This window comes from Triturus cristatus, chromosome 10 (assembly GCF_964204655.1).
Source record: "Triturus cristatus chromosome 10, aTriCri1.1, whole genome shotgun sequence".
In the NCBI taxonomy this organism is placed as follows: domain Eukaryota; kingdom Metazoa; phylum Chordata; class Amphibia; order Caudata; family Salamandridae; genus Triturus; species Triturus cristatus.
Genome location: NC_140593.1, coordinates 356,844,294 through 356,869,427, shown reverse-complemented (window position 1 = coordinate 356,869,427; position 25,134 = coordinate 356,844,294). Strand labels below are relative to the sequence as shown.

At 48.7% G+C, this 25,134-nt stretch overlaps 1 protein-coding gene across 1 annotated transcript in view; it reads right to left on the bottom strand.

The window, feature by feature from the left end:
- LOC146789438 (kinesin-like protein KIF15-A) overlaps positions 1–25,134 on the bottom strand; it is a 645,535-nt gene that overhangs the window by 458,425 nt on the left and 161,976 nt on the right. Inside the window, exon 10 of the mRNA XM_085631097.1 lies at positions 16,933–17,008. Within this exon, the coding sequence (XP_085487223.1) occupies positions 16,933–17,008 (76 nt within the window). The remainder of the gene's footprint in view (positions 1–16,932; positions 17,009–25,134) is intronic.

Below are 25,134 nucleotides of genomic sequence, written 5' to 3'. Positions count from 1 at the left end.
TGCGAAGAACAAAATTCTGGTACAACGAGTAAGACTGGGACTAACCTAAAACTCATTCTCCTAACATAATGCACTTGTAATGATTTAGGTTAATGAACAAGTTACTTACCTTCGGTAACAATATATCTGTTAGAACCATTAGTTAGTTATAGATTTTTTACTGGAAAGTTTTTCCATGAGCAGTACCTCTGCACATCGGAAGGTGGCGTCGGTCGGCTCCACGTCCGTCGTTGGCGTCGTAGTCACCGGGATGATGTCGCGGTAGCTACTTAGACACCACCCTTGTTCTCCGATGTCAGTTCTGTACACGACTTTCCGCGCCAGAAACGCAGAGCCATGCAAGATACTGACCACTGGTGCACAAAACTAGGGCCTTGACAGGATATCCTTAAACGTAGAAATCAGTTCGCAGAACGGGGAGGATGGGTGGGGCGGGAAGGAATCTATAACTAACCAACTTTTCTTACAGATATATTGTTACCGAAGGTAAGTAACTTGTTCATCTGAAAGAAACACGTTCGTTATAGATTCCTTACATTAGAATAGATACCCCAGTAATATCAACCTCGGTGGTGGGTCTGCAAACCAAGATCACACCAGAAAGTCCTGGTGGAATGGGCACGTAATCCCACTGGAGGCTCCTTCTTTGCTAAGGAATAGCAGGCTTTGATACACAAAATGACCCAAGGACAAATGGTTCGCTTGTTTAAGGCCCGACCTTTCTTGGCGCCCACGTAGCCAACAAAGATTTGGTCATCCACCTGGAACGGTTTGTGCGATCCAGATGGAAGGAAAGTGCATGTTTTGGGTCCACACAGTGGAGCCTCTCTTTCTCTTTTGAAGAATGCGGAGGAAAGAAGGTGGGCAAAGTGATGGTCTGACTGATGTGAAAGGCAGTGACAACCTTGGGCAGGAAGGATGGACGAGTCCTGAGAACCATCTTGTCCGAATTGACAGACAGAAAAAGAGGCTTGGATTAAAGAGCCTGGAGCTAACTCACTCTTCTGGCAGATGTGATGGCTACCAGGAACGCAGTTTTAAGAGTTAAAAGTCTCAGAAGACAGTTGTGAAGCGGATCAAAGGGAGCGCACATCAAGTAGGTCAAGACCAGATTTAAGTCCCACTGAGGCACAACAAAGGGAGTAGGAGGAAAAAGATGAGTTATGCCTTTCAAGAAATGTTTAACCACCGGGGACTTGAAAAGACAATGCTGATCTGGAAGCCGAAGGAAGGCAGAGCTGGCCAAAAGATAGCCCTTGACAGTGCCCAGAGCAGAGCCCGGCTGGGCCAAGGAAAGAATAAACAAGAGGACTTCAGAAAGAGGGGCAGAAAGGGGATCCACAGCCTTTGCTGTGGACCATGCCACAAACTTGTTCCACCGGCAGGTGTTACGTCTTGGAGGGATGCCTAGCTGGCAAGATTACATCCCAAACTTCGGGGGGCAGGTCAAAAGACGTCAACTGCCGCCACTCAATCTCCACGCAAGGAGGTGGAGGCTGGACAGGTTCGGGTGGAGAACCGTCCCCTGTTGCTGCGGCAGAAGATCCTCCCAAAGAGGCAGATGTGTCGAAGGATCGATGGCCATGTGAGCAGCTCGGTATACCAGACTCTTCGTGCCCAATCCGGAGCCACAAGGATGACTTGAGCCCGGTCGAGCCTGATCTCCGTCAGCACTCTGGGCAGAAGTGGTATAGGCAGAAAGGCGTAAAACAGACCGCGAATCCACTCGCGACGAAAAGCGTTGCCTAGCGAGTGCCACCTTGGAAATTCCAACGCTTATGCTGACATTGCACGTTCTCTTCGGTGGCGAATAGATCTAACCAAGGCTCTCCCCATTGCCAGGTGTTGAACCACCAGGGATATGCCCTGATGTTCCAGCCATGTCCAGAAGCGGAGGGCCTCCTGACATAGGGTCCACGACCCCACCCCGTCCTGTTTGTTGCAGTACCACATACCCCGGACAGAGGGAAGGAATGCTTTTAGTGCAAGATGAATCACCTGAAGCTCCAGAAGGTTGATGTGGAACCCGGACTCAGAATCTCCACCTCTCCCATGTGGCTGCCCAATCCCAGAAGGGATGCGTCTGTCACCACTGTGTGTTCTGGTTGGTGAAGGGAGAAGGATCTGCCGTTGACCCAATCCTGGTTCGTGAGCTACCACTGCAGTAGTCATGCAGTACCCTCCGAAATCTGGATGCAATCAATCAGACAGATTCTCCTGATTCTGCGCCCACTGGAACTTCAGGTCCCACTGCAGAGTCTGCATATGCCACCTGGCATGATCCACCAGCAGGATGCAGGAGGCCATGCGGCCCAGCAGCCTCAGGGTCATTCTGACTGAAAGCCGGGATCGAGGCTGAAAGATCGAAATCATAGCCCAAATATCCCGGACTCGCTTTTCGGTTGGATAAACTCAAAACCGCGTCGTGTCCAGAACCGCTCCGTTGAAGAGGAGCTTCTGAGAGGGAATCAGGTGTGACTTCGGCACGTTGATGGAAAACCCCAGCGAATGCAGGAGGGCGGCCGTAGTCTGGAGGTGGGAGACGACAGCCTGGGCAAGTCCGCCTTCAACAGCCAGTCGAGATAGGAGAAGACTGAAACCCCTGATCTTTCGTGAACACCCGAGGGGCGCTGGTAAGGCTGAAAGGGAGCACAGTCAACTGAAAGTGCTCATGGCCTACCGCGAACCGTAGGTAACGCCGGTGGGTTGGCAGGATGGGGATATGAAAATAAGCATCCTGCAAGTCCAACGCTACCAGCCAGTCTTGCGGGTCCAGGGCAGAGAAGACCTGAGCAAGCGTGAGCATCTTGAACTTCTCCTTCCGGAGGAAGTGGTTGACGTTCCGGAGTTCCAAGATAGGACGCAAGCCCTTGTCCTTCTTCGGAACCACCAAGTAGTGGGAATACCAACCACGACCTACTTCTGGCGTCCGAACGCGCTCGATGGCGCCCTTGGCCACGAGGGCCGCAACTTCCTGCTGGAGAAGTTACAAGTGATCCCCCGACATGTGGTGGAACTGAGGAGGCATCGCTGTAGGGGTAGACTCCAACGGGAGGGAGTAGCCCCTTCGGACTATTTGCAGAACCCACCTGTCTGAGGTGATGGCACGCCAGTGGGAAGGTGATGGCGAATCCTACCACCCACTGGCGTCTGGTGGGCCTGAAACACCTGACTAGGAACTCTTGTAGACTAAGCCGATTCTATTACTCCTAGCGAGTCTGTTTTCCATTTCCTATTCGGTTGTGAATAAACAACTCCCCGCCCATTGTTTGAACTTATGCAACTTCACGTATGCGGTTGTACGGGGTTTCCCACGGAAGACCTGGGCGTTTCACTATCCAGGTGAGACGCGGAGATGCCATTCTAAAATGCGAAATTTCACCATCGTTTAAACCTCACGAACCGTAGTTTGTGATACACTTTTGATGTACTTTCAGAGTATAGAGGTGTCTTTTGGTCACGTTTGCAGATGAGGCTTCTGAATAACGATCGGCTGATTGCACATGGTAAGCTGAGTTTATACATTACTTTCTCACAACCTGCAGTGACTTTTCTGAAATACTTGATGTTTCTCGAGTGCTGACCATTGTGTTTACTTTTAGACTGAAATATTACAACGGAGTCTAGTATTTTTCTTCCGTTGGTAAGCAGACATTTAATATTGTATAGGGACACTCATTAGCATGTATCACACAGTTCGTTAAGCACCTCAGCTCGGTTTCTTTAAATCAACGTAGCACACTAACGCATCTCGTTGTGGTTTACGGCTTTTCTTTTCTTTTATGCTCCTTGGAGTGGAGATGATTTTCTTAGTATTTAGACTGATACAATTTTCATTTTCCGGTAAACTTTTATCATCCATTACCTAAGGATACTTAATAGGATACACCACGTTGTTTCTTTACACATGAGCACAAACAGGTTTTTAGTAGACAATCAAGCACACTGATGTCTCGTTGCTGGGCCTTTTGGGTCTTTTCTTCGAGTGCAAATCCTATAGGCAAGTTTTGTAAATTTGCATTTTTGTATTTTGCTTTAATTTCTCCATGGATATTCATAAGGTTTCTTGTTGTAGCTCTGGAAGAGGATCCTCTGGAAACGATTACACGCATTCAAATGATTAATGTGACTTATACATCCCCTGACGAAGGGTTCTGTAAAAACCCGAAATGCATTCAGATTGTCCATCTTTTTATGAGTTCTGACCTTTAATCAAGGCACAAACATATAATTGCCAAATGAATAATGTGATGAGCAACATATTCATGTGTTTGTTTCAGTAAAATCAATACAGTTTATGTTCAAAAGTTTTGGCTTTTTGATATAAATATTTGATGACCATTGTTTCAAAACATTTGAGTTTTTATGCACATGATTGATATTGAAAAATTGCTGAGTAAATTGTGATTATTTGGGTTTATACTTGAGACCTTTGCGTCCACGCGGTGCTTCACGAAGGTTAGGGTTTTCCTTAACCTCTTTACACCAACTAGGAAGGTTTTGAGGCAGCGGCGGCATGAGCGGTGGTGGACTGACCCGTATGCTGTCCTCGGGACACACCACGGCGCTGAGACTGCGGCTGCGCAAGCTTGAGGGTCTGAAAGGAACGCGCATGGGCACCTCGACCTTGAAAGGAGCAAAAAGCAGACTGCGAAGGAGTACGCGTGGTGGCGAGACCTAAGGACTGGGCCGTAGCTCGAGAGTCCTTGAAGCGTTCCAGGGTGCTATCTGCCTTCTCACCAAAGAGGCGTGTGTCATCAAAAGGCATGTCAAGCAAGGTGTTCTGAACATCCCCGGAGAAGCCAGTAGTTCTAAGCCAAGCGTAACGGTGCAGCGCCACCGTTGTGGAAAGTGCCCTGCCAAGAGAATCGGCCGTGTCAAACCCACGTCTGGTAAATTTAGCAGCATCTCTTCCCTCGGTAATGGCCTGGGAGAGAACAGCCCATGCCTCCACAGGGCACTGAGGCAGCACCTGTGCCACAGTATCCCACACAGAATGGGAATAGCGGCCCAACAGGCACGCAGTATTCACCGCTCGCAATCCGGAACTGGCAGAAGTGAAAATCTTTTTCCCAAACTGCTCCAGTTTCCTAGATTCTTTGTCCGGAGGAGCAGAAGGGAATGCACTCGGAGAGGCAGAAGCCTGGACAACCAGACTCTCAGGCGTCTGGTGTTGTGTGAGGAAGCTGGGATCGCCCGGTGCCGGGCGATGGCAGCGTGCCACACCCGTGTCAACAGAAACTCCTGTGTTAGGTTTGTCTTGGGTGCTCAACAGGATATCAGTAAGCACCTCATTAAAGGGCAGCAACGGCTCTGCAGAGGAGGACTGTGGCTGCAGCACCTCGGTCAGGAGACTGGTCCTGATAGGTACCGAAGGGAGCTCGAGGTTAAGAGCCTCAGCCGCCCGACAAAACACCACTGAAAAAGTTCCAACCTCCTCCATAGCCACGGAAAAAGGGGACAGTGTACCAGGGTGTGGAGAAAAATCCAGATCTACTGGACCTTCCACATCGCCTTCCCATTCAGGCTCATCCTCGCATTGAGCTGCAAGAGGGTCCTCAGATCTCTCACAGTACTCCCCTTCGTCCACCATTCGTTGAAGAGGCCGGTAAGGACGAGGTGTCAGGGGAAATTGGACAAACTCCCCACGAAGAATTGGAATGGGGGGGTAAGATACCAGCCCTGGTCCGGCGCCGTCTGTCTTCCGCCGCGGCACAGGGGCCGTATCCAGATATGGTGCCGAGGCCGGAGCCGGCGGCGCCGCAGGGTATGGTGCCGGCGCAGCCGAGGCCAAAGGAGGCGGCACGGACGCAGACCCTCCCAATGGATCCGCAGGGCCCAAAGGCACTCCGGAGGGATCCGATGGGGCAAACAAATGGTGCAAGGCCGACACGAAGGCTTGCACCTCGAACGAAGTTGCGTGCGGTCCCCGAAAGGGTGGGTAGGCCGCAGGCAACAACGGAGGCTCCAACGGAGCTGCGGGAGAGTGACTGCCCGCCCCCTCCACCATGTCCCGCGACTGGTGAGGGGTAGAGGAAGAGCGACGTCGCTTCTTCGACTTCTTATGACGCCTAGACTTACCTGTCCCCGATTCCGGCGAGCGATGCTGATGGCTCCGCGACCGGTCCCTTGACCTCCCACGGGAGCGGGACCTCGATCGGTGCGGAATCGATTGCTGGACATCCAACAACTTTCGGGAACGCTCCCACAAAGCTTTTGGCGCCATGGCCAGACAATCGTGGCATGCCTCGGGGTCATGGGTGTGCCCCAAGCACAACAGAGACACGTCAAGCGGGTCTGCTACCGACATGTTCCGGCAGCAGGCTCTACAAGACTTAAACCCGGGCATCCCTAATGCACCAGGAGTCAAGTACTCGTAAAAAACAAGTTGTCAGAAACCAAGTTAAAACTTTTAACTAGGGGTACCGCGCTCTCTTGGATCTACACTGCTGTGCGGAAAAAGAAAGAACTGACGTCAGCGCACGTGGGCGTGTCTAAGTAGCTCCGACTACGTCATCTCAGCGGCTACGACGCCAGTGACTTACGCGGAGCCGTACGACGACGCCTACCGTGCATCGGTTCGAAGGGTGATCCCATCAGATATGTGAACACAATGATAGGAACCCACTGAGGCGCATGAAGTGGGCAGGGGTTCAACAAGTGGGGCAATCACTTCAAAACTGGCCTAACAAAAGGGAAGAATGACGACTCATTCAGCAAAAAACTGAAAAGCTGAAAGGGCTGACAGATAGTCCTAACTGGGCCCAGAGCAAAGCTTTTCCACGACCAGCAAAGTGCAAAGAGAAGCACATCAGATAAAGGTACTTTGAGGGGATAAACTTTAATCTCAGCACACCAAAAAATTAAAAAGAACCAAAGCACAGATTAAACATACTTATTGCAGGGGTGATGAGCTGAAAAAGAAAAAATATGTCCATTGCGTCAGGAGGCTAATTGAAGGAACTCATTCTTTAGGCTTGAATGAGGAGGCTCTGGAAGTTCAGGTGCAATACTAGAACAGGAGGGTGCAGGGCTAGATGAAGCAGATCCGCGACCAGTCCCGTGGAATCAAAAATTGAACACAGTTCTGACGCAGCTTCTTCAGAACCTGAGCACTCAGAGGAACAGGAGGAGAAAAAAAAAAAAAAAAAAAAAAAAAAAAAAAAAAGAAGGAGTAGAAATGGAAGTCCCACCTCATATGGAATGGGTCTCCCAAGAATCAGGGCACTAAAGTGCAGGCAGTACTTGTTCTCATTAATGGTAATATCAACCAGAGGAGTGCCTCAGAGGGCAAAGAACCACTGCACCACCTCTGGTGGTCGGTGTCCGGTGGGAGCACCAAAAAGCCTTGGAAGCCACAACTGGCGTGGACGACGAAAAAGGAGCAACATCTGCCTGCTCACCAAGTGGCTGAATGCCATCAAAGGGCATGTCTAGCAGTGACACCTGGATCTCACCTGATAAGTTAGTAAAATGCATTCAAGCACGGCGATGGATGGCAATGGAGAAGACCCCGAATCAAGCAGTTGAGTCCAACTGTGTAGGAAAGTACCCCTTTTGGCATGGTTACCCTCCACTTTTTGTCTGACTGATGTATCTTTGACTGAATGTGCACTGGGTTCCTGCTAATCAGGTTCTTAGTGCCTATGTTCTTTCCCAAAACTGTACCTCTGTTTCCACAATTGATACACATCTGGCCCACATACAAGTCCCTTGTAAAAAGTACCAGTGGTACCAAGGGCATTGTGACCAGAGAGGATCTCTAAGGGCTGCAGCATGCATTATGCAACCCTAAGAGACCCCTCACCAAAGAAATGCACACTGCCACTGAAGCTTGCATGCTTTGGTGCAGATAAAAGTGAAGAGTCGACCTGGCACATACCTGTGTGCCAGGCCTGCCTTCACTGCAAGAGGCATAGGTAAGTCAGGCCTTACAGCCCTAATGCAGGGTGCACTATACCTCTTGTGAGAGCATAACTCAATGAGCAGATGTGCCCCTATACTGTCTATGCCCATTCTTCGACATTATAAGTGCGTAGTGAAGCCATACTGAGTACATGGGCTAGGAGCCCGTCAATACAAGTTCCATAGCTCCAAGATGACTTCATCGAATTCCAAGATGTTTGGCACCAAACATCACATTTTCATGAGCCCACACTGATGTCAGCGTTGGATTCACTAATAACTGCACCCAGAGGGCCAGAAAACCCACCAAACCACTAGTATGTGGCTGACTGGTCTGCAATAGCCTGCCATTCACAGACATGTTTCGGACCGCTGAGGTGGAAGCCTTGTTCTCTTGTAGGTCAGAAACTAAGCCGGCACTGGGTGGAGGTGCTTCACACCTACCCCCAAGCAGGAACCGCATTCAAGGGTGGTGAGCCATAAAGGCTTCCTGCCCTTTGTTATCAAAGCCAGGGCCTGTCCTGCTAATGGAGATGCCTGCCCCTCTGACCACTGCCCCTCTGATCAAGCCCCAGTTTAGGCCCAGATCTCTGTACTGGGGTGAATGTATGACATTGTTCTGCATTCTGTCCATCAATTGTTGTTTTTGCATTTGTCACCCCGAGTGGGACGGGTATGCTCAGACGTGAGTCCTGTGCTCTCCATGCCACTGGAATCAAGCTATCCTGGCTGAAGAGGGGTGAAACCCCGAAACCGGTCCTAGGATGCTTGTTTCCAGTCCAGGGAGGACCTGGCTTGGCAGTTCGGGCTGGACTGTTCCCATGAGGCACAGGGTCAAGACTGATTTGCACAAGGCTGGGTTCAAACTGGAATGGCATGGTGAGCAAAAAAACGATGGATTTAGGCCCAGATCTCTGTACTGGGGTGAATGTATGACATTGTTCTGCATTCTGTCCATCAATTGTTGTTTTTGCATTTGTCACCCCGAGTGGGACGGGTATGCTCAGACGTGAGTCCCGTGCTCTCCATGCCACTGGAATCAAGCTATCCTGGCTGAAGAGGGGTGAAACCCCGAAACCGGTCCTAGGATGCTTGTTTCCAGTCCAGGGAGGACCTGGCTTGGCAGTTCGGGCTGGACTGTTCCCATGAGGCACAGGGTCAAGACTGATTTGCATAAGGCTGGGTTCAAACTGGAATGGCATGGTGAGCAAAAAAACGATGGATTTAGGCCCAGATCTCTGTACTGGGGTGAATGTATGACATTGTTCTGCATTCTGTCCATCAATTGTTGTTTTTGCATTTTTCACCCCGAGTGGGACGGGTATGCTCAGACGTGAGTCCCGTGCTCTCCATGCCACTGGAATCAAGCTATCCTGGCTGAAGAGGGGTGAAACCCCGAAACCGGTCCTAGGATGCTTGTTTCCAGTCCAGGGAGGACCTGGCTTGGCAGTTCGGGCTGGACTGTTCCCATGAGGCACAGGGTCAAGACTGATATACATAAGGCTGGGTTCAAACTGGAATGGCATGGTGAGCAAAAAAACGATGGATTTAGGCCCAGATCTCTGTACTGGGGTGAATGTATGACATTGTTCTGCATTCTGTCCATCAATTGTTGTTTATGCACAAGCCCCAGTTTTGGCAGCAAGGTCAGCAGGAAAATTAATAAGCAGGACAGGTGTGTCCCCTCTCAGCTAGGACCACCCCTAAGGTGTCCTGAGCTGAGGTGCCCCCCCCCCGCCTCCTTTGAAAATCCTCCATATTGTTTTTGAGGATTTCAGCCAATAGGATTAGGGGTATGGCCCCTCCCCAAAGGGAGTGAACATACAAAGGGTGTAGTCACCTTAAAGGCAAGTAGCCCATTGGCTACTACCTTCCAGCACCTATAACATCAGTAAATTGATTATTTAGGGGCAACCTTGTACCTTAATCCTTAGTTCCTGACGACCTATGAATTAAGGAGACAAAAAAGAGGTGTGAAGTCAAAGAAGACTGAAGACACCCACTGACTTGGCACTAGCCCTACCAGCCTGTCTGCAACCCTCGAGATCCTGCGAAAACTGATGACTCGCCCTGCAGCCCAGCAGCCTCCCAAACCCTCTGGAAGGACTGCTGCCTTCAACAAAGACCAGAACTCCAGAGAACAATGGCCCGTTTAAAGAAGAAACTCCTCGGTGACCTGTGGAACAGCAAAACACCGCTTCCGGATCCCCCACTGCACCCGGCGCCTCCGACCACAGTCCAAGTGAGGTTCTCCAGTAATTCAGAGCCCGAGTCTATCGTGGGTTGACCCCTCCTGGGCTCTACGAAAACACCTGCAGCCTCAACACAAAGGACCCCCCTGACCACGACCGGCTACAAAGACACTCCTGCATCTGCAGACCCAGGCCTTGGGGAGCCCTACTGACTGTGTCCAGGTAACCTCAACATCTAACTTACCTGCCCAGCCACCGGTTTCCTTCGTCTGGCTTCCTGGTCCAAGCCTGCAGCCTTTGCTTCAGACAATAGTCCTCCATTGATTTGCATTGGGCACCCGACGCTGTGTTGGCACCCGGCACCCTGCACCCGGCCGCCTCTGTGCTGCTGAGGGTGTGTGTTTGGTTCTGCCTCGTAGACCACCCAGTGCTTGTCTTAACGTCCAGAGGCTGCCCTCCAAATCCGCTTTACTTACCTGTAATTGGCACGACTGAGTGCCCCTCGGCTCCATTGGTTAACATTGGGCACGCAACCCCGAATCCAAATCTGCACCTGGCAGTCCTAGTGCCACTGGTGGTGCAGTCATGCGCTCACTTAAACCTTGACCTGTATTGACTTTAACTCCCGAGGACTGGGTTTGTGCGTAAAGTACTACGTACGCAATAGGAGGCCTCAGCGGAAACCTGGGGCCTGAAGGTTCACCAGAAGGAGCCAAAACAGTGCCCAAGATTCGATCAAACATTGCCTCTCCAAAGGCCTCAATTCATTAGGATGTCACTGATGACCCAGAAACTTGGGGTGAATTGGGATCAGTTGTCGAATTGGCTCTTTGGCCTGGCAAGGCACCCTGATGTTGTTGCAACATCTCAGCTTAGGCTGGACCATCCCCATTGGAGCAGGGTCGAGTGATCTGCATATAGCTGGGTCCAAACTGAGGTGGTATGGTTTGCAAAATAGCAATGGAGTGGGATGCGGCTGTGAGTAATTACCATTGGGTGAGATCAAGTCAAACATTTCATCCCTTGCTTTTTTGTATCCTTTAGTGTGTCGCCCTAAGTGAAATGGGTATTCCCAGGTGTGGATCACGTGTATACAGTCACTGGAACCAAGCTATTTCTGGCTGGCTCCTAGGTTGCTTGTGTTCCGGTTCAGTAAGGACTTGGCAGTTTAGGCTGGACTGTTCCCACTAGAGCAGGAGACACGGATATGCATATAGCAGGGTCCACAGAGATGTGGCCGGTTGTGCAAAATAACAGACTGGGATGTGGGCATGAGTAATTACCAGTGGCTGAGATCAATTGAAGCACTCCATCTATCATTTTTTTGTATGCTTTTGAATTAATACGGGCACACTTCTCGCAGGACTTCCCAATCTCAAAAGCAGATGCACACTTTGTGGGGATTTGTCAAAGACATTTGAAAGGAATAGATGTTGATGCACTGGGGTGGCGCTTTTGTGGCTCCAATGACACTTCCATGGTGGAACAACATTAAACCAGAGGTGCATTGCCCCACCTACCAGCACATGGGAGTAATGCTGTTTAAATCTTCAGAATCGAGCCTGACCCTGGGGACACTATAAAAGTCAGGAATCTGTAATTAGAAGTGTCCATTAGAAGGGGTGTACCGCACATCACCACTGTCATCAGTGTCCTCAGTGTCCTGTCGCAATTGCTCTAAGGGGTCTGAGTCGCTGCCAAAAAGATTATGGGTCATTGCTGTTCTTCAATCGGCCTCTGTTTCTCCCTGGGTGACTTGTGCACTAGAATTGCTCTGGTTTGATCATTTAGACAGAATCCATATTGAAAGTGGCATTGAAGGACCAAGCACGGGAGCCAGGGTCAGCAAAAGGTGGGGTGGCAAAGCCAGGCCCACTGTCTATGGCATTGTTGGGGGCAGTAATAAGGGGGTGAACAGTGGCGACATAAGCCCTACTGACAGGAGGCCAACGCATCCTAGAGGTTTGATGGGGCCCAAAGGTGCTCCAAAGGGGGAATGCATTGCCATTTAAAAAATATTTAACACTGCCATAAAAGAAAAAAACAGAGTCCACTCCCAGAGTCTGGAATTATGGGGAGGCCTGGTGTTGGACTTGGTCCACCCTGCAGGGTGATTCCCATTTTTATTTTTGAAAAAAAATGTTTTTTGTTGGCTTTTACGACTGCACACTTTACCACTACTAACCAGTGCTAAAGTTCTTGTGCTCTCTCCTTTCAACATGGTAAAATTGGCTTACATCCAATTGGCACATTTAATATACTTGTAAGTCCCTAGTAAAGTGGTATTACCTGTATCCAAGGCCTGTAAAATAAATGCTACTAGTGGGCCTGCAGCTCTAATTGTGCCACCTACTTAAGTAGTCCTTTTAAACATGTTGAAGGCCTGACTTTGCAGCCTGTATGTGCAGCCGGAAACTGCTATTTCGAGCTGCAAAATATCCCTTTAACTGGCTAAAATAAAGTGGCCCACATATACATTTGATTACATTGGGCTACTTTATTTAACTTTATAAGTGATAATTTTCAACCAGAAGTAGGTAGTAATATCGAGTTTGGTGTCTTAAGAATTTTAAATTAAAATCCTCTTTATTAGTAAAGCCGGATTTTAAGTCACAATTCTGAAAACTACACATTTTGAAAGTTGCCATTTTCTTGTCCTAACTATTTGGCGCCTGCATCCTGGTTTACATGACTAGCTATAGCTGGCAGTTGGTCTTTATCTATTGCTCCCAGACAGTGAGACAAAGGGGGAATAGGTATTGGCAGGATAAACCGTCTCTGATTTGATGGAGGTGGTAGGGGTTACTGTCACCTGCCACGCTTGCACATCCCAAAGCCTATGACTCCATTCACTGACAAAGGGTTTGACACTAGTCTTTTGTGACAGGGTAGGGAGGCAGGAAATTCCAAACACCTCAGGGGGTGGAAACCTCCAGAATCTTCTCCTACTTTAAAGCTGGCACCAAGTATTAATATTGGACCTTCAGACCCAACTACTCAGTACACTTTTGGGCAAGAGCATAATACAGAGTAAGGACTGCTATTCTACTGTGGTGTCTGCTTGCTGAGAAGGAAGACTGGACCTGCACCCTTTACCCCTGACTAAAGTTACTTTAAGGATCATCAGACTTGACCTCCTGTTCTGAGCTACAGGGACATAACAAGCTCCTGCATCTGCCCAGGTGACCTGCTGCTTAGTCCTGCATCTAGACATGCAACTGGGAGAGCCTGAGCCCTGCTCGCCTCTGCTGGTGTGAGTTCCTCAACCCCAGTAGGTGCCCCTCAGGTCCTGGTCCCTTGGTGTAGCATTAGTTGAGCTCCCTCTCCACAAGAAAAGGACAAATTCAGAACCTTAAAGCTATACGCGACCGCAAACGGGCCTGTTCGCGCCAATACGTTGCTTCCAGCACCTGCCTGGAAATGCAAAGCTCCGGTGAACCAGACTATTCACACCACAGCAAATGCGAGCGAAGCCCAGCAACCCGAGATATGCACTTTGCGGTACAGCATCGACAGCACATGGTGATTCCCAATGCGAATCTCCAGCACCGACCGTTCGCAACACTTGACAGGATCTTTGCACTACAGCAATGACCGTCCATGATGCCAGGCCTGCTCTTCGAGCTACAGCGACAACCATTTGAGACATTCTCACTGCCCCTTGCTGCAACTTCCAATACAAACAGAACTCTTTGCGCTGGAATTTTGAAGTTACTCCCTCAATGTCTATGGCGGAGGTAGTGGCCATTCCCAAGCCGGGAAAGGACCCGCAGGAATGTGCTTCATACTGCCCCATTTCTCTGCTCAATGTGGATCTGAAGATCTTCACCAGTGTACTGGTCTACAGACTTGCTTCCCACATGCAGGGCCTGGTGGACCCCCTCCAATCGGGTTTTATTCCAGACCGCAACTGCGGGTATGGCACTGGAAGACTCTGCCACTTACTGGATAAGACGCAACGGACCCAGACCCCGGTGATCCTTATCTTTGTGGATGCTGAAAATGCATTCGACCGAGTGCATTGGACTTACTTGCAACAGGTTCTCTGCCGATTTGGACTCCGGGATAGATTCCGGAAATGGGTTAACTGCGTATATCATGGTCCACAGGCTCGTATGCGGGTCAATGGGGTGGTCTCCCATCCCTTCCAGGTCGGAGGCGGTACGCGGCAGGGGTGTCCCCTTTCCCCCCTCCTTTTCGCGCTCTATATGGAGCTGTTCGCCAAAAGGGTCCGCCAACTCTCTACGGTCACTGGGATCGGATGGGCCACAGGGAACATAAGATCTCCCTGTACACGGACGACATGCTCCTTTTTTTAACGCATTCGTTGCTATCTCTTCCCTCTCTGCTGGCGGAGGTCGAGGCTTTTAGCGCGTCGGGATTCAAAATTAACATGAAAAAGACCCAGGCTTTGAGCCTTACATTATCAGCGGCGGACCGCCGGCAACTATCGCACCACTTCCCATTTTCTTGGGCTACTACCGATATTACCTACCTGGGGCCCCAGGTTTTTTCTACCACAGCGAAGCCGGCTCAAGTGAACTATATGGATGCACTGACCAAGGTCCGACTCAAATTGAATAACTGTAAGAAACACACCCTCTCCTGGCTGAGCAAGATTGCGGCCGTCAAAATGACGATTTTGCCTCGTCTGCATACCATGCAGACGCTTCCCCCCTATGTCCGCCTCCTACGATGCTGGCTCAAATGCAGCACCTTATTAGCAGCTTTATTTGGCGGGTGGGGGGGGGGAGCCACGCCCGGCCCATCATCTCACGTACCTGTGGCAGGACGAGGGCAGCCTTGGAGTCCCGCATCTCGTGTGATACTACAAAGCGGCTCAATTACAATGGATGATTGAATGGTATCAACTAGATTCGGCTAAACATTGGTGTTTCATGGATAGGGGAGTGGCAGGGATCCACATCTGGAAGGTTCCTTGGCTTCCCAGATGACACTGACCGTTGGGTGCCTACGCCTTGCATGCCACTATGCAGGTGTGGGACAGGGTCCAAGAGAAGTGTCAGTTGTCCTCTGCTATCTCACCCATGACCCTCTTCATCGGGAACCCGGACTCCCCCCCCCCCCCCCTCCTCCCCCTCCCTCCCCGGCCGCCGTAGGTAACACCTACTTGAAATGGCAAGAAGCAAACTGTAAACATATCTGTGACCTCTTTGATGAGTGGGGAATCCTGGATTTCCCCCGACTGGGGGCTCATTACGGGATCCCTAAGGAAGTGTACTGGCAGTACTTGGCGCTACGCAATTGGGTCACCCAGCTGCAAGTCTGTTCGCATGCGGGTCGGCTCCTCACGAAGTTTGAGGTTTGGTACATCACTCGCACTTCCAACAAAAGTCTTCTGTCGGATATTTACGGCTTTCTCAACAGGGCAAGGACGCAAGCCAAATCCCCAGCGCAGCGTAGGTGGGAGGTGGAACTGAGTCGGGAGTTCTCCCCTAAGGAGTAGGCTGACATTCACAGGGCCCGGGCATCATCGTGCAGTACCTCAGGGAAAGAAATGCTCCTACAATTTGCACACTATTAGTATTATAGCCAGGTGCGGGTCGCTAAATGGAACCCCCGTAGTAGCGACCTCTGTTGGAAGACTGCAGGCAGGAGGGTACACTGTCTCATACTCTGTGACATTGCCCTAAGATACAGGCATTTTGAGAGAGTAATCTGCCCATAATCAACCAGATTTATCAGAAGGAACTCCCCAGATTTCCTAGCTATATCCTGCTGGGACTACCCAATCCTCACACATACCCTCTCCGGTCTTGCAGGGGCAGGGCGATCACACTAGCACTAGGGGCTGCCAAGCAGGTTCTCCTGGCAAGGTGGGGCACAGCTGACATCCCAACTAAGTTAGATTGGCTACACAAATTGTGGGAGGTTGTGGGGATGGAATGGATCACAGCTGGAGTCAACCACACACTTCCCAAGTTCGATAAGACCTGGGGGTCAACTCCGGCATACTCATCCTCAGAGTTCATAGAGCTTACCTGCCCTCGATATCTACGAGTCTTGCGATTCCCTACGACTCCCTTGACAAGCGCCCGCCGCCTCCCCCGAAGGACATTCAGCCCTAGATCCCTACGGAGTCACACCGCACGCAATGGAGGGTTACTTGTCCTCAATCTTCTCCGTCTCTCTCAGCCTCATCTTTGCTCTTTTTTCACTCCTTCCTGCTTGGTCTCTTTTCTCTCTCAAAGTCTGATTTTGAATACGACGTTCCCCACCGGCCAGTGGTTGTAGGTGGGTGTAGTGTTACTGATTGCATCATACACAATAAAAAGATTTAAACCATAAAACTAATTGTGAGAGCAGAACTCATGTTGCGTAAACGACTGGAGACTGTTTGTGTCTTGGTAATACACAAAGTTGGGAAACCCTCTGAAATGGATTCAGATTCATTTTAGCATATTTGCATCGCAATTGGAGTGCATATTCCACCTTATCACTACAAGTAGCTGGTGTAAAAATACCTTGCAGAATACACGTCTTAAGTTCCAAGCAACTGGCACACTACCTGCACTAACTTAAGACGGTTTTTTGGGAAAGCTAAATATACAATTTGGTGTAACCAATTTTAACATGTTTTTAAGGAGAATAGCAAAGATGCTGTGACAGAGAAAGGCAGTGTTGTAACACACAAAGTCTTAATCCCAGCAAACAAAATTGAAAAAGGGGCGTACTGTTCCTATAGGATGCCATTGCTTTTATTACTTACAACGGGATAAGCAACAGTCAAACATCTTCACATGTTTATATTTACAATAAATATAAACAGTATTAACGAAAATAATTTCAAAATGATCACAAAACATACACATACCTTTGCAAGTCTTTCTTCAGCAACCTCTTTGTCAACCCCATTCCTAATATCCTGGGCACCTGAGTAAGTTTGGTCACTGAAATAGTTAGACAAAAATGTCAACACTTGTGTTGGTTGGCACCAATTTAATGATACCTGAATATATATCACTACATCAACAATTCTAAATCATCAGCATAATCCTGGGTGAAATGAATAAAGATATAATTAATAAGAAAAAAGAACAGCAAAGAGTCCCCACTTGTACTTCAGTGCAAAACAATTATACGTGGAACTTGACTAAAAACTGTTTAGAGTACGTGCAGATTCTCTGCACAAGAGAAATGGCATGGAGAGAAAGGGTACTTTAATCCACACAAACCTAAGCTAATCATCTTGGAGCAGTATCTAATAACGTTCCACTGCAGGTATCATAACATGCCATACTTTCAAATCCATGGCTACCCATCCACCTCACACATAATATGGTTCTGTGTACTCCCAACTTATTATAATGATGCAAGCACCACTTGGTTGTCTTTTATATAGTACTTTGAAAAGCAAATTGATTTTGACACTTAAGTATATTTTTCCTTACAGCTCTTATGAGAGATTAAATGAGTTGCATATGGGTGAAGAATGGTAAAGGATATATCTAACATGGGAAAGGCAAACAGAACAAGTAGCATTCTAATGGAAAGGTCCAGTGATCAGGTTAAGACTGAAGTCTTGTAATGCAGGTGCTCATAAGTAACTCAAGGAATATTTTATAGAAAATAATTATCTTGAGGTTTCAGCAAGTGTGTCTGTTGGCTAAACGAAATCATCGTGTTAGTGTGCCTGGGGCAGCGATAGATGGCTGAGGTGGCCGAGATGGCTCAGGTGGGATTGAAAAGAGTAAAACATGATCTACAGTGATGTTGTATGTAGGAAAAATAGGTTATTTACCAGTAAGAGGTTTGTAGAGGGCATATTCTTCTCAGAATTACAACATTCCAGATAAAGTAAAGGTCTGCAGCACTTTTGACAATACAACTATGTAGACTTCAATAGTGTTTTATAAATTACGTTTGATCACTACTTAGACTGAAGTCTTGCAGAACATTAAGCACCAACTGTACCATTGGCGGTTGCCACTGAGTGACTTTAGCGAAGTCTGTGTTTCCAATGGAAGAGTGTTCTTTGTTTTTGTAATAACTTTGGCATTGTTTGACTAATACTCAAACTACTAAAACATTTCACTTCAGCTGATTCCTGGAACATTTTGAGGTGAGCAGTAGCTCAGTATTTGTGTGAGAGGGGGGACGCAAATCTTTGTTTTCCCCATGTTAATTGCCATAGGAAATTTTGCAATGCAATACAGAAAAAAATGCCTGACCCGAATGACGTCAAATTTGGCTGGTAGTTAGAACGTCACCCAAAAAGGTATCAGTGATCTGATTGGCTGAGAGGGCTGTTTTTCCCGTTGGTCATTTTAGTCCAGCGGGACCAAACATTGTGAATGGCTGAGAGCAACATGAAGAAAAATGCTGCAGTCGTCAGGATGAATGGATTGGAAAGTTTTGTGAAGGTTCCTCAAACCATTATTAGAAAAACAAAAAATCAATTTCCTATGGTAGCTAGGTCTTAGCTGTAACTGCACAGTACACCGCTGTGCAATATGATATATATATAATAATAAGTTACTTACCGTAAGTAACTTTTTTTCTGCTGAATACTCTAAACGGAGATTCCCCAACTTTAGAATATTTTCAAGTACCAGACTGGATCCGGAAGATTTTGGAGCCCTTGCACGCCGGTAGGTGGCGTCATGTGGATAAACATCGATGTGACAGCTGGAGATGCACATAAGCACCACCCAAGCATGCTAATGTCAGTTTTGTTTCCGGATACTGTCTGCGCCCTCTGACACAGAGTTAAAAAAACAATTATACGTGCCAGAGGGCAGATCTCTAATTTCCATTTCACACAACGTGCTGGTGGGATGGCAGTGAGGAATCTGGGGTTAGATAGAGCATATACCAGAAAGATCGTAACTGAAGTTAAGGAACTTGCTCTTGTGATGAATCCTTTTAACTGCAGATTCCTAATCCTTTGAAAAAGTTACCAAAACAGTACCTCCCCCTGGTTGTGGATCTGAAGAATGACTTGGGAGCAAAATGTCCTGTCAAAGACCGGGAGCGGGCGGGAGGGGGGAGGGTATGATAGAGTGACGTGAAGGGGAGTTATAACCTTTAGTAAAATGGCTGCTTTAGTCCTTGGTGGTTTAGTGCGGCTGGACAGACAGAGCTTGTAGCTCACTCACACGACAAGCTGAAAGTATTACAATGAGAAAAACAAATTTCAGGGTCGGGAGAGGTAAAGGACAGCTATACAATGGCTCAAATGGGGGCATACAAAGGAAATGTAAGGTTCAAATGAAGGCTCCACAGTGGCATCACAAAGGGTTTATGAGGAAACATGTGGATTAAACCTTTCAAAAATCATATCAAAACAGGTGATTTGTATAAGTAAGGCTGGTCCAGCAAATGTAAATAAGTAGAAAGAACCGGCAAACAACCTTTAACAGTTCCCAATGCAAGTGCTTACTGGGCAAAAGATAAAACAAACAACAAGGTATCCAACAGTTTGGCTTGCATTGAATCTGTCTGGTGGGTGCCACATCAAGTCAAAAACTTATCCTAGCACCTGGCATGCACAGTTTTCATGGAAAGGCGCCTAGCCATCAAGTTCACGTCGACTTTGGAAGGTGGATCCACTGCCACTGCTCAATCTCCGCACATAGGGGTGTAAATTGTGCAGGTCCTGGTAAAAGACCCTGCCCTGCTGCAACAGAAGATCCTCCCGAAGAGGAAACCTGATCAGATGAGAGAGTAGGGGTGAGTGCTGCACTGAGCTCAGCTTGCGTTACTGACAGTGGTTTCAGTATAAAAATATGTACATGGGGCGTGACCAAAATGGAAGATCGCTTGGACGTACTGTTCTGCACCTACCGCTGACTACCGCCTCCGAGATGGTCTACTGCGGTCCTTTGACCCCAGAGTGAGGATTCTATGCCTGCAGAGGAGCTGGGAGAGACTAGGAGGCGCAGTGGTGGACAGCCCGTGCGGTGATGCACCAACACTGCTCGCCCGCCGGACCCGCCTCCTGGCTGTCTTAAAATGTCAGCAGCTGCACGCTGAGCTCCCTGGGTGGATGGCTTTGGACTCCAGAGCGGACCACAGGAGACGCACGCCTTTTGGGGAGGCCAGAAGTGTGGGCGAGGTACCAGTGCAGCGGTGGGGAGTCCAGGGGTTGGCCCGGAGACCTGTGCCCCCACTACTCCCATTGAAGAGCGACAGGTGGGCCAGCTGCGGTTAGACGCTTGCAGCCCGCCATAACTGACTGAAGCAGAGCAGTGCTGGGCCGCGGAGACTGTGGCCCATTACGCTGCTCTTCCCTGTCAAACAGACCTGCCCTGGACGAGGGTCTGGGTGTCCCCAATCTCCAGCGATATTACCAAGCAGCTCAACAGTGCTTCTGTGTGAAATGGACCCACAAGGATTTTGAAAAACATTGGTGCTTCATGGACAGAGCAATAGTGGAAGAACATCTTTGGAAGGTCTGCTTTTTGCGTAGGCGCCAGAGGGCTTGTGGATTGTACTCCTCTTCTGTGACTAGAGCCACACTGGGGGTTTGGGATCGGGAGGCTACCTGAAACAGGTTATTTCTCATTCCAGTCACCACTGACACTGGATAACATTTTATTTCAGGACTGCACCCCACCACCTTCCTGGTTTGGTAAACATCTGGCTGTCGCTCGGTGGGACATATGTAAGACATCAGCGGTCCCCTCCGCTTTTAACAGCTCGCAAAAAATGATGGGCTCACGGAAGCAGAGCGAATGTTATATGCAAATTAGACACTGGGTCATTCATCTGGATATATACACAAGCATGCAGTGCCCACTCACCCCCTTTGAAGAGGGGCTGCTGCCTAAAGACAATGACCAATGTATCATCAATGAACTCTACGCTCTCTTGCTTCACTCCTATCAAGAAGAAAACCTCAGGGCAGAAAAATGGGAATGGGAGATAGAGAGCCCTGACGACCAAGGAATTGAAAGAGAATTTTTACAGTGCCTGGCATACTGCGTGTAACACCGCAAGATTTGAAACTGCTGTTAAAATTGTCACCTACTGGTACGTCACCACCATACGACTACACAGAGACAACCATAAGAATAGTATGGACTGCTGAAGAGGTTGCGGACCCCCTGGGACCCCGTTTTACCTCCTTTGGGACTACCCCAAACTCAAGTGCTATTAGGAGGCAGTTTGGATGACTTTGATAAATGTCGAAAGAGACAGTTGTCACACTTTCCAGCATATGCTTTCTTGGGGCTCCCTAATCCCCTGACCTTTGAATTAAAATCGCCTAGAGACAGACTCATTAACCTAGCCCTTGGAGCAACACTACAGGCGATACTTATGCATTGGGGAACTACATGTCTACCGATACACGCAGCATGGCTTCATAGGTTATGGTGAAAGCTGCGTATGGAAAGCATGTCTCTTACACTCACCTCACAACTAGATTCCTACAGAGAGCTCTGGCAGCTGTTCATTTTGTTTTCTCTTTTTGCATCTTCACCCCCTTGATTTTGGACTGATGCTTCAGATTTTTTTTTCTTGACGCAAGAGTGCATGGTGGTCTGCTAACCAGACCTCAGTGTCTGTGCCATTACCCTTAAACTGATATGTCAAATTGGTTTTTACCCAATTGGCTGGTCAGGCTTACCTTTAAGTCTCTAGAAAATGCTACACAGGGTGCACAGTGTAGGAAGCTAGCTCCGTATATACTATACCCAAGTTTTGGGATTCTTGTCATGTGCTCAGAGGTTGACTAAGTTAGTCCAATAAATGCAAGGCTTTACATCCCACCGCTGAGTCACCAATGTAGGAAGCTGGCTCTGTATATTCCGGATTCTGCGAGTGAGCCTTTGAGCAAATCCAGTGCTCACGGGAGACGGGGTCTGTAAGATGGATGCATGGCAGCCTCCGGCCTCTGGGGGGCTGCTGGACATGCAGGGGTTTCGCTGTAGTCCAGACAGAGTCGGGACATGCCTATAGAGCTGGGTCCAAAGCAGTTGGTGTCTTCTTCCTGGGTTAGCACAGCTCTTCAGTCCTCCTTTCTTCCTTGAATCTGAGGAGGCAAGTTTCAGGATCGCCCCTAAATATTAAATGTAGGGGCGTTAAACAAGTGTGCAGGTTGGGACCAATGGGTCCCTTTCTTGGGGTGGTTCACCCCCTATTATGCCACCCTCCATGAGCCGCTTTTTAATTTGCTGGGGCTCCTCATCTTCAAGATGGAAGGGACTGAGATGTGTGCTTCACCTCGCCTTCCCCACCTTAGGGGTGGGTTTGGCAAAGGTGGACACAGTTCTCCTACTAGCTTGGTTTTTCTGCTGATTTTCCTGCCCAAAATGGTGGCAGAACCGGTGGAAGCCAGTTGCTGGAGGAAGCAAAAGGCAAGGACAGCTTACAAAGGCGACAGGCATTTGAAGCTTCCCCTTTGTGGACCCAACCCATCCTGAGGGAGGAGGTATGACACCTCTGCCCAGGATGTGCTTTGTTTTGGACACAGAGAATGAAGACCCTCTAACCAGGGGTCCAGAAACCCATCTGGTGGTCGCAAATGGGGGGCAGCCATTTAGGAACACCAGGGCTGGTTGTTTTTCAGGGGGCATCTTTAAGATGCCCTCTAGGTGCATTGTACATTAAATCCTACACTGGCATTAGTGTGGGTTTAATGTGCTGAGAAGTTTGCTACTAAACTTCCCAGTTTTTAGTAAAACCATTATGGAGCTGTGGAGTTCGTAATGACCAACTCCCAGACCATATACTCTTTATGGCTTTACAACACTTACTATGTCCAAGAATGGACTTAGACACTGTAGGAGTACAGGGCTCGTGCCACTATACCCTCACCTGGGGCTAGTGCACTCTGCTAGAGGGGTGACTTACCTAGGCCCCAGACAGTGGGTTGCAGGCATTAGCCACAGGGATGTGTGCCATATCGACTCTTCACTTTTCTCTACAACATGCAGCCTGCAATGGCAGTGTGTGGGTGTTAAGGTAGAGGGCCTCTAAGGGTAGCACAATGGGTGCTGCAGCCCTTAGAGTTCTCCTTCCCTGTTCACAGTGCCCTTGGTACCCATGGTACATTTGATAAGGGACTTACCTGTGGCTAGAGATGTGCCAATTGGGGGTACAAAGGTACATCTTTGGGAAAGAACACAGTCCCTAGGAACCGGATTGGCAAGGACCCAGGGCACATCAAGTCTAGTTGATTCAGATGTCAGGCAAAAAGTGGGGGGTAACCATGCAAAAAGGGACTCTTTCCTACACAAGGGGTATGCAAGTATGACGGTGTCCCCAGGGATTGCAGCACCGTTTGTTTCACCCTGGGCAGGACTCAATTAAAACGAGACTCCCAGCCTACTATTTGCAGACTGGAACAGCAGTTTAACTGCTGGTCCGACTTTGCCATTGGCCAGACATCCCCCTGGTGTATGTGTAAGTCACCCTACGGCAGGCCTATTGAGTCCTAAGGCAAGGTGCAACATATTTCACAGCTGAACATGTAACTTTGCATGTGTTGACAGTGAAAATGCAGAGCTGTCGTTTTTACTGTGCAAAAGCTTGATCGCCCCATTGGAGTACAGGCTGGCCCCTCAGCTATGCCATCACTGGAACAGTGTAACCAAAGTGAGTCATGCAAGGTATCAAACAACTAGTTACATTAAGCCCGACATTATTTTCAGGTTGAAATTAATTTAATAAGTTGTAGTATGTAACGTTAGCAAAGTTGCCACTTTGTTGCCTTCAGTCCCCTGTGCCCATACTGCTTGCATATGAGGCCCTGCCGTCATGACTGTTTTTTTCCCTCCTAGGGAGACTTGCAAACAACTCCCAGGAAAGGATACAATAGGGGCCTGCTCTGGAAGGAGGTGTCACCTACCTCCTGGAAGAAGCCACACAGGAGTTGGAAAAAAGGACAGCATCAAAGAAGAAGCCGCATTTTAAGGGCAAATGGGTAAGATTTGGGAGAGGGAATGCTCCATTGTTCAGGCAGACAGACTAGTTTTCCAGGGGAGTGTATCCCCCTTGGTAGCCAACACCTCTGGATTGGGCTAGGGAGCTCCACACGCCAGGAGAGGGGTTCTGCCAAATTGGAAGTGGGCAGAATGGTACATCCTGGGATGCCCAGATGCCACACTTTGCAGGAATTGGTCATCAGGTGGGAAGGAACCTGGTAGCACATTGACTAACAACCGCATTCCGCCCTGAAGGTATTTTCTGAACATAAATTGGGCACCCCTGGCAACACAAATTCAGATCTCGATTGGACTGGAAGGAGGGCTACCGTGGATTCAGCAGAGAGGCTGCACCGGCTTGGATTGCACCTGCTGAACCTGGTGGCTAGCAAAGAAGAGGGACTGTGCCTGCTGTGTACTGTTCAAGTAGAAGCCATCTACATGGCCCGCCCAGAGACTGAGGGTCAGTGAACTGGCCCGTTTATAAGATAAAGATAAGACAGATTCAGATAAAGGGATATGGGTGGGTGCCTCAATTTTAAAATAATCTGAAACATCCATTTCATCTAAACTTCTCATTTCAATGTGCTCACTCTTATGAGCAGTTGTAATTTTGTGCAATTCCTAAGAAAACACGGGCTAGCAATTTGTTACACTCAATATGATTATGTACTGTGCAAAGGAAAGCTAACTGGATAACTACAGCATGCCAAGTGACAAGGGATTCCTGGAGCCCTTTGGTTCAGAGCAAGATAATGGTTGCTTTGATTCTTTATAGAGAGAAACACCCTCAGGAAGACCCTAAAGACCTGGCTCTTCGGCTAAACAGATCTGTGGACCGCCCCCCCCCGCCCCCCCCTTAGTGCCTTGAGACCCCCTCAGGGGTGAGTAGCGCGCTTACAGTTCCCCGATTGATTGATAGATATATATAAGGCATGTTCACCATTTAGGCTCCTATATTTACAGTCAAGAACCTGGAGTTGGATCTCATTCAGCTCTGCCACTCCAAGAATAGAGAGATGTACAAAGAAGGTTTACCCTTATGGAGTCTGAAAGAACTCTTTACTACCTGCATGATGAGTGACCGTGACCTCCTTTTCACTTAGGATAGATCTATTGACAGGAAATGAACGATTCCTTCACGA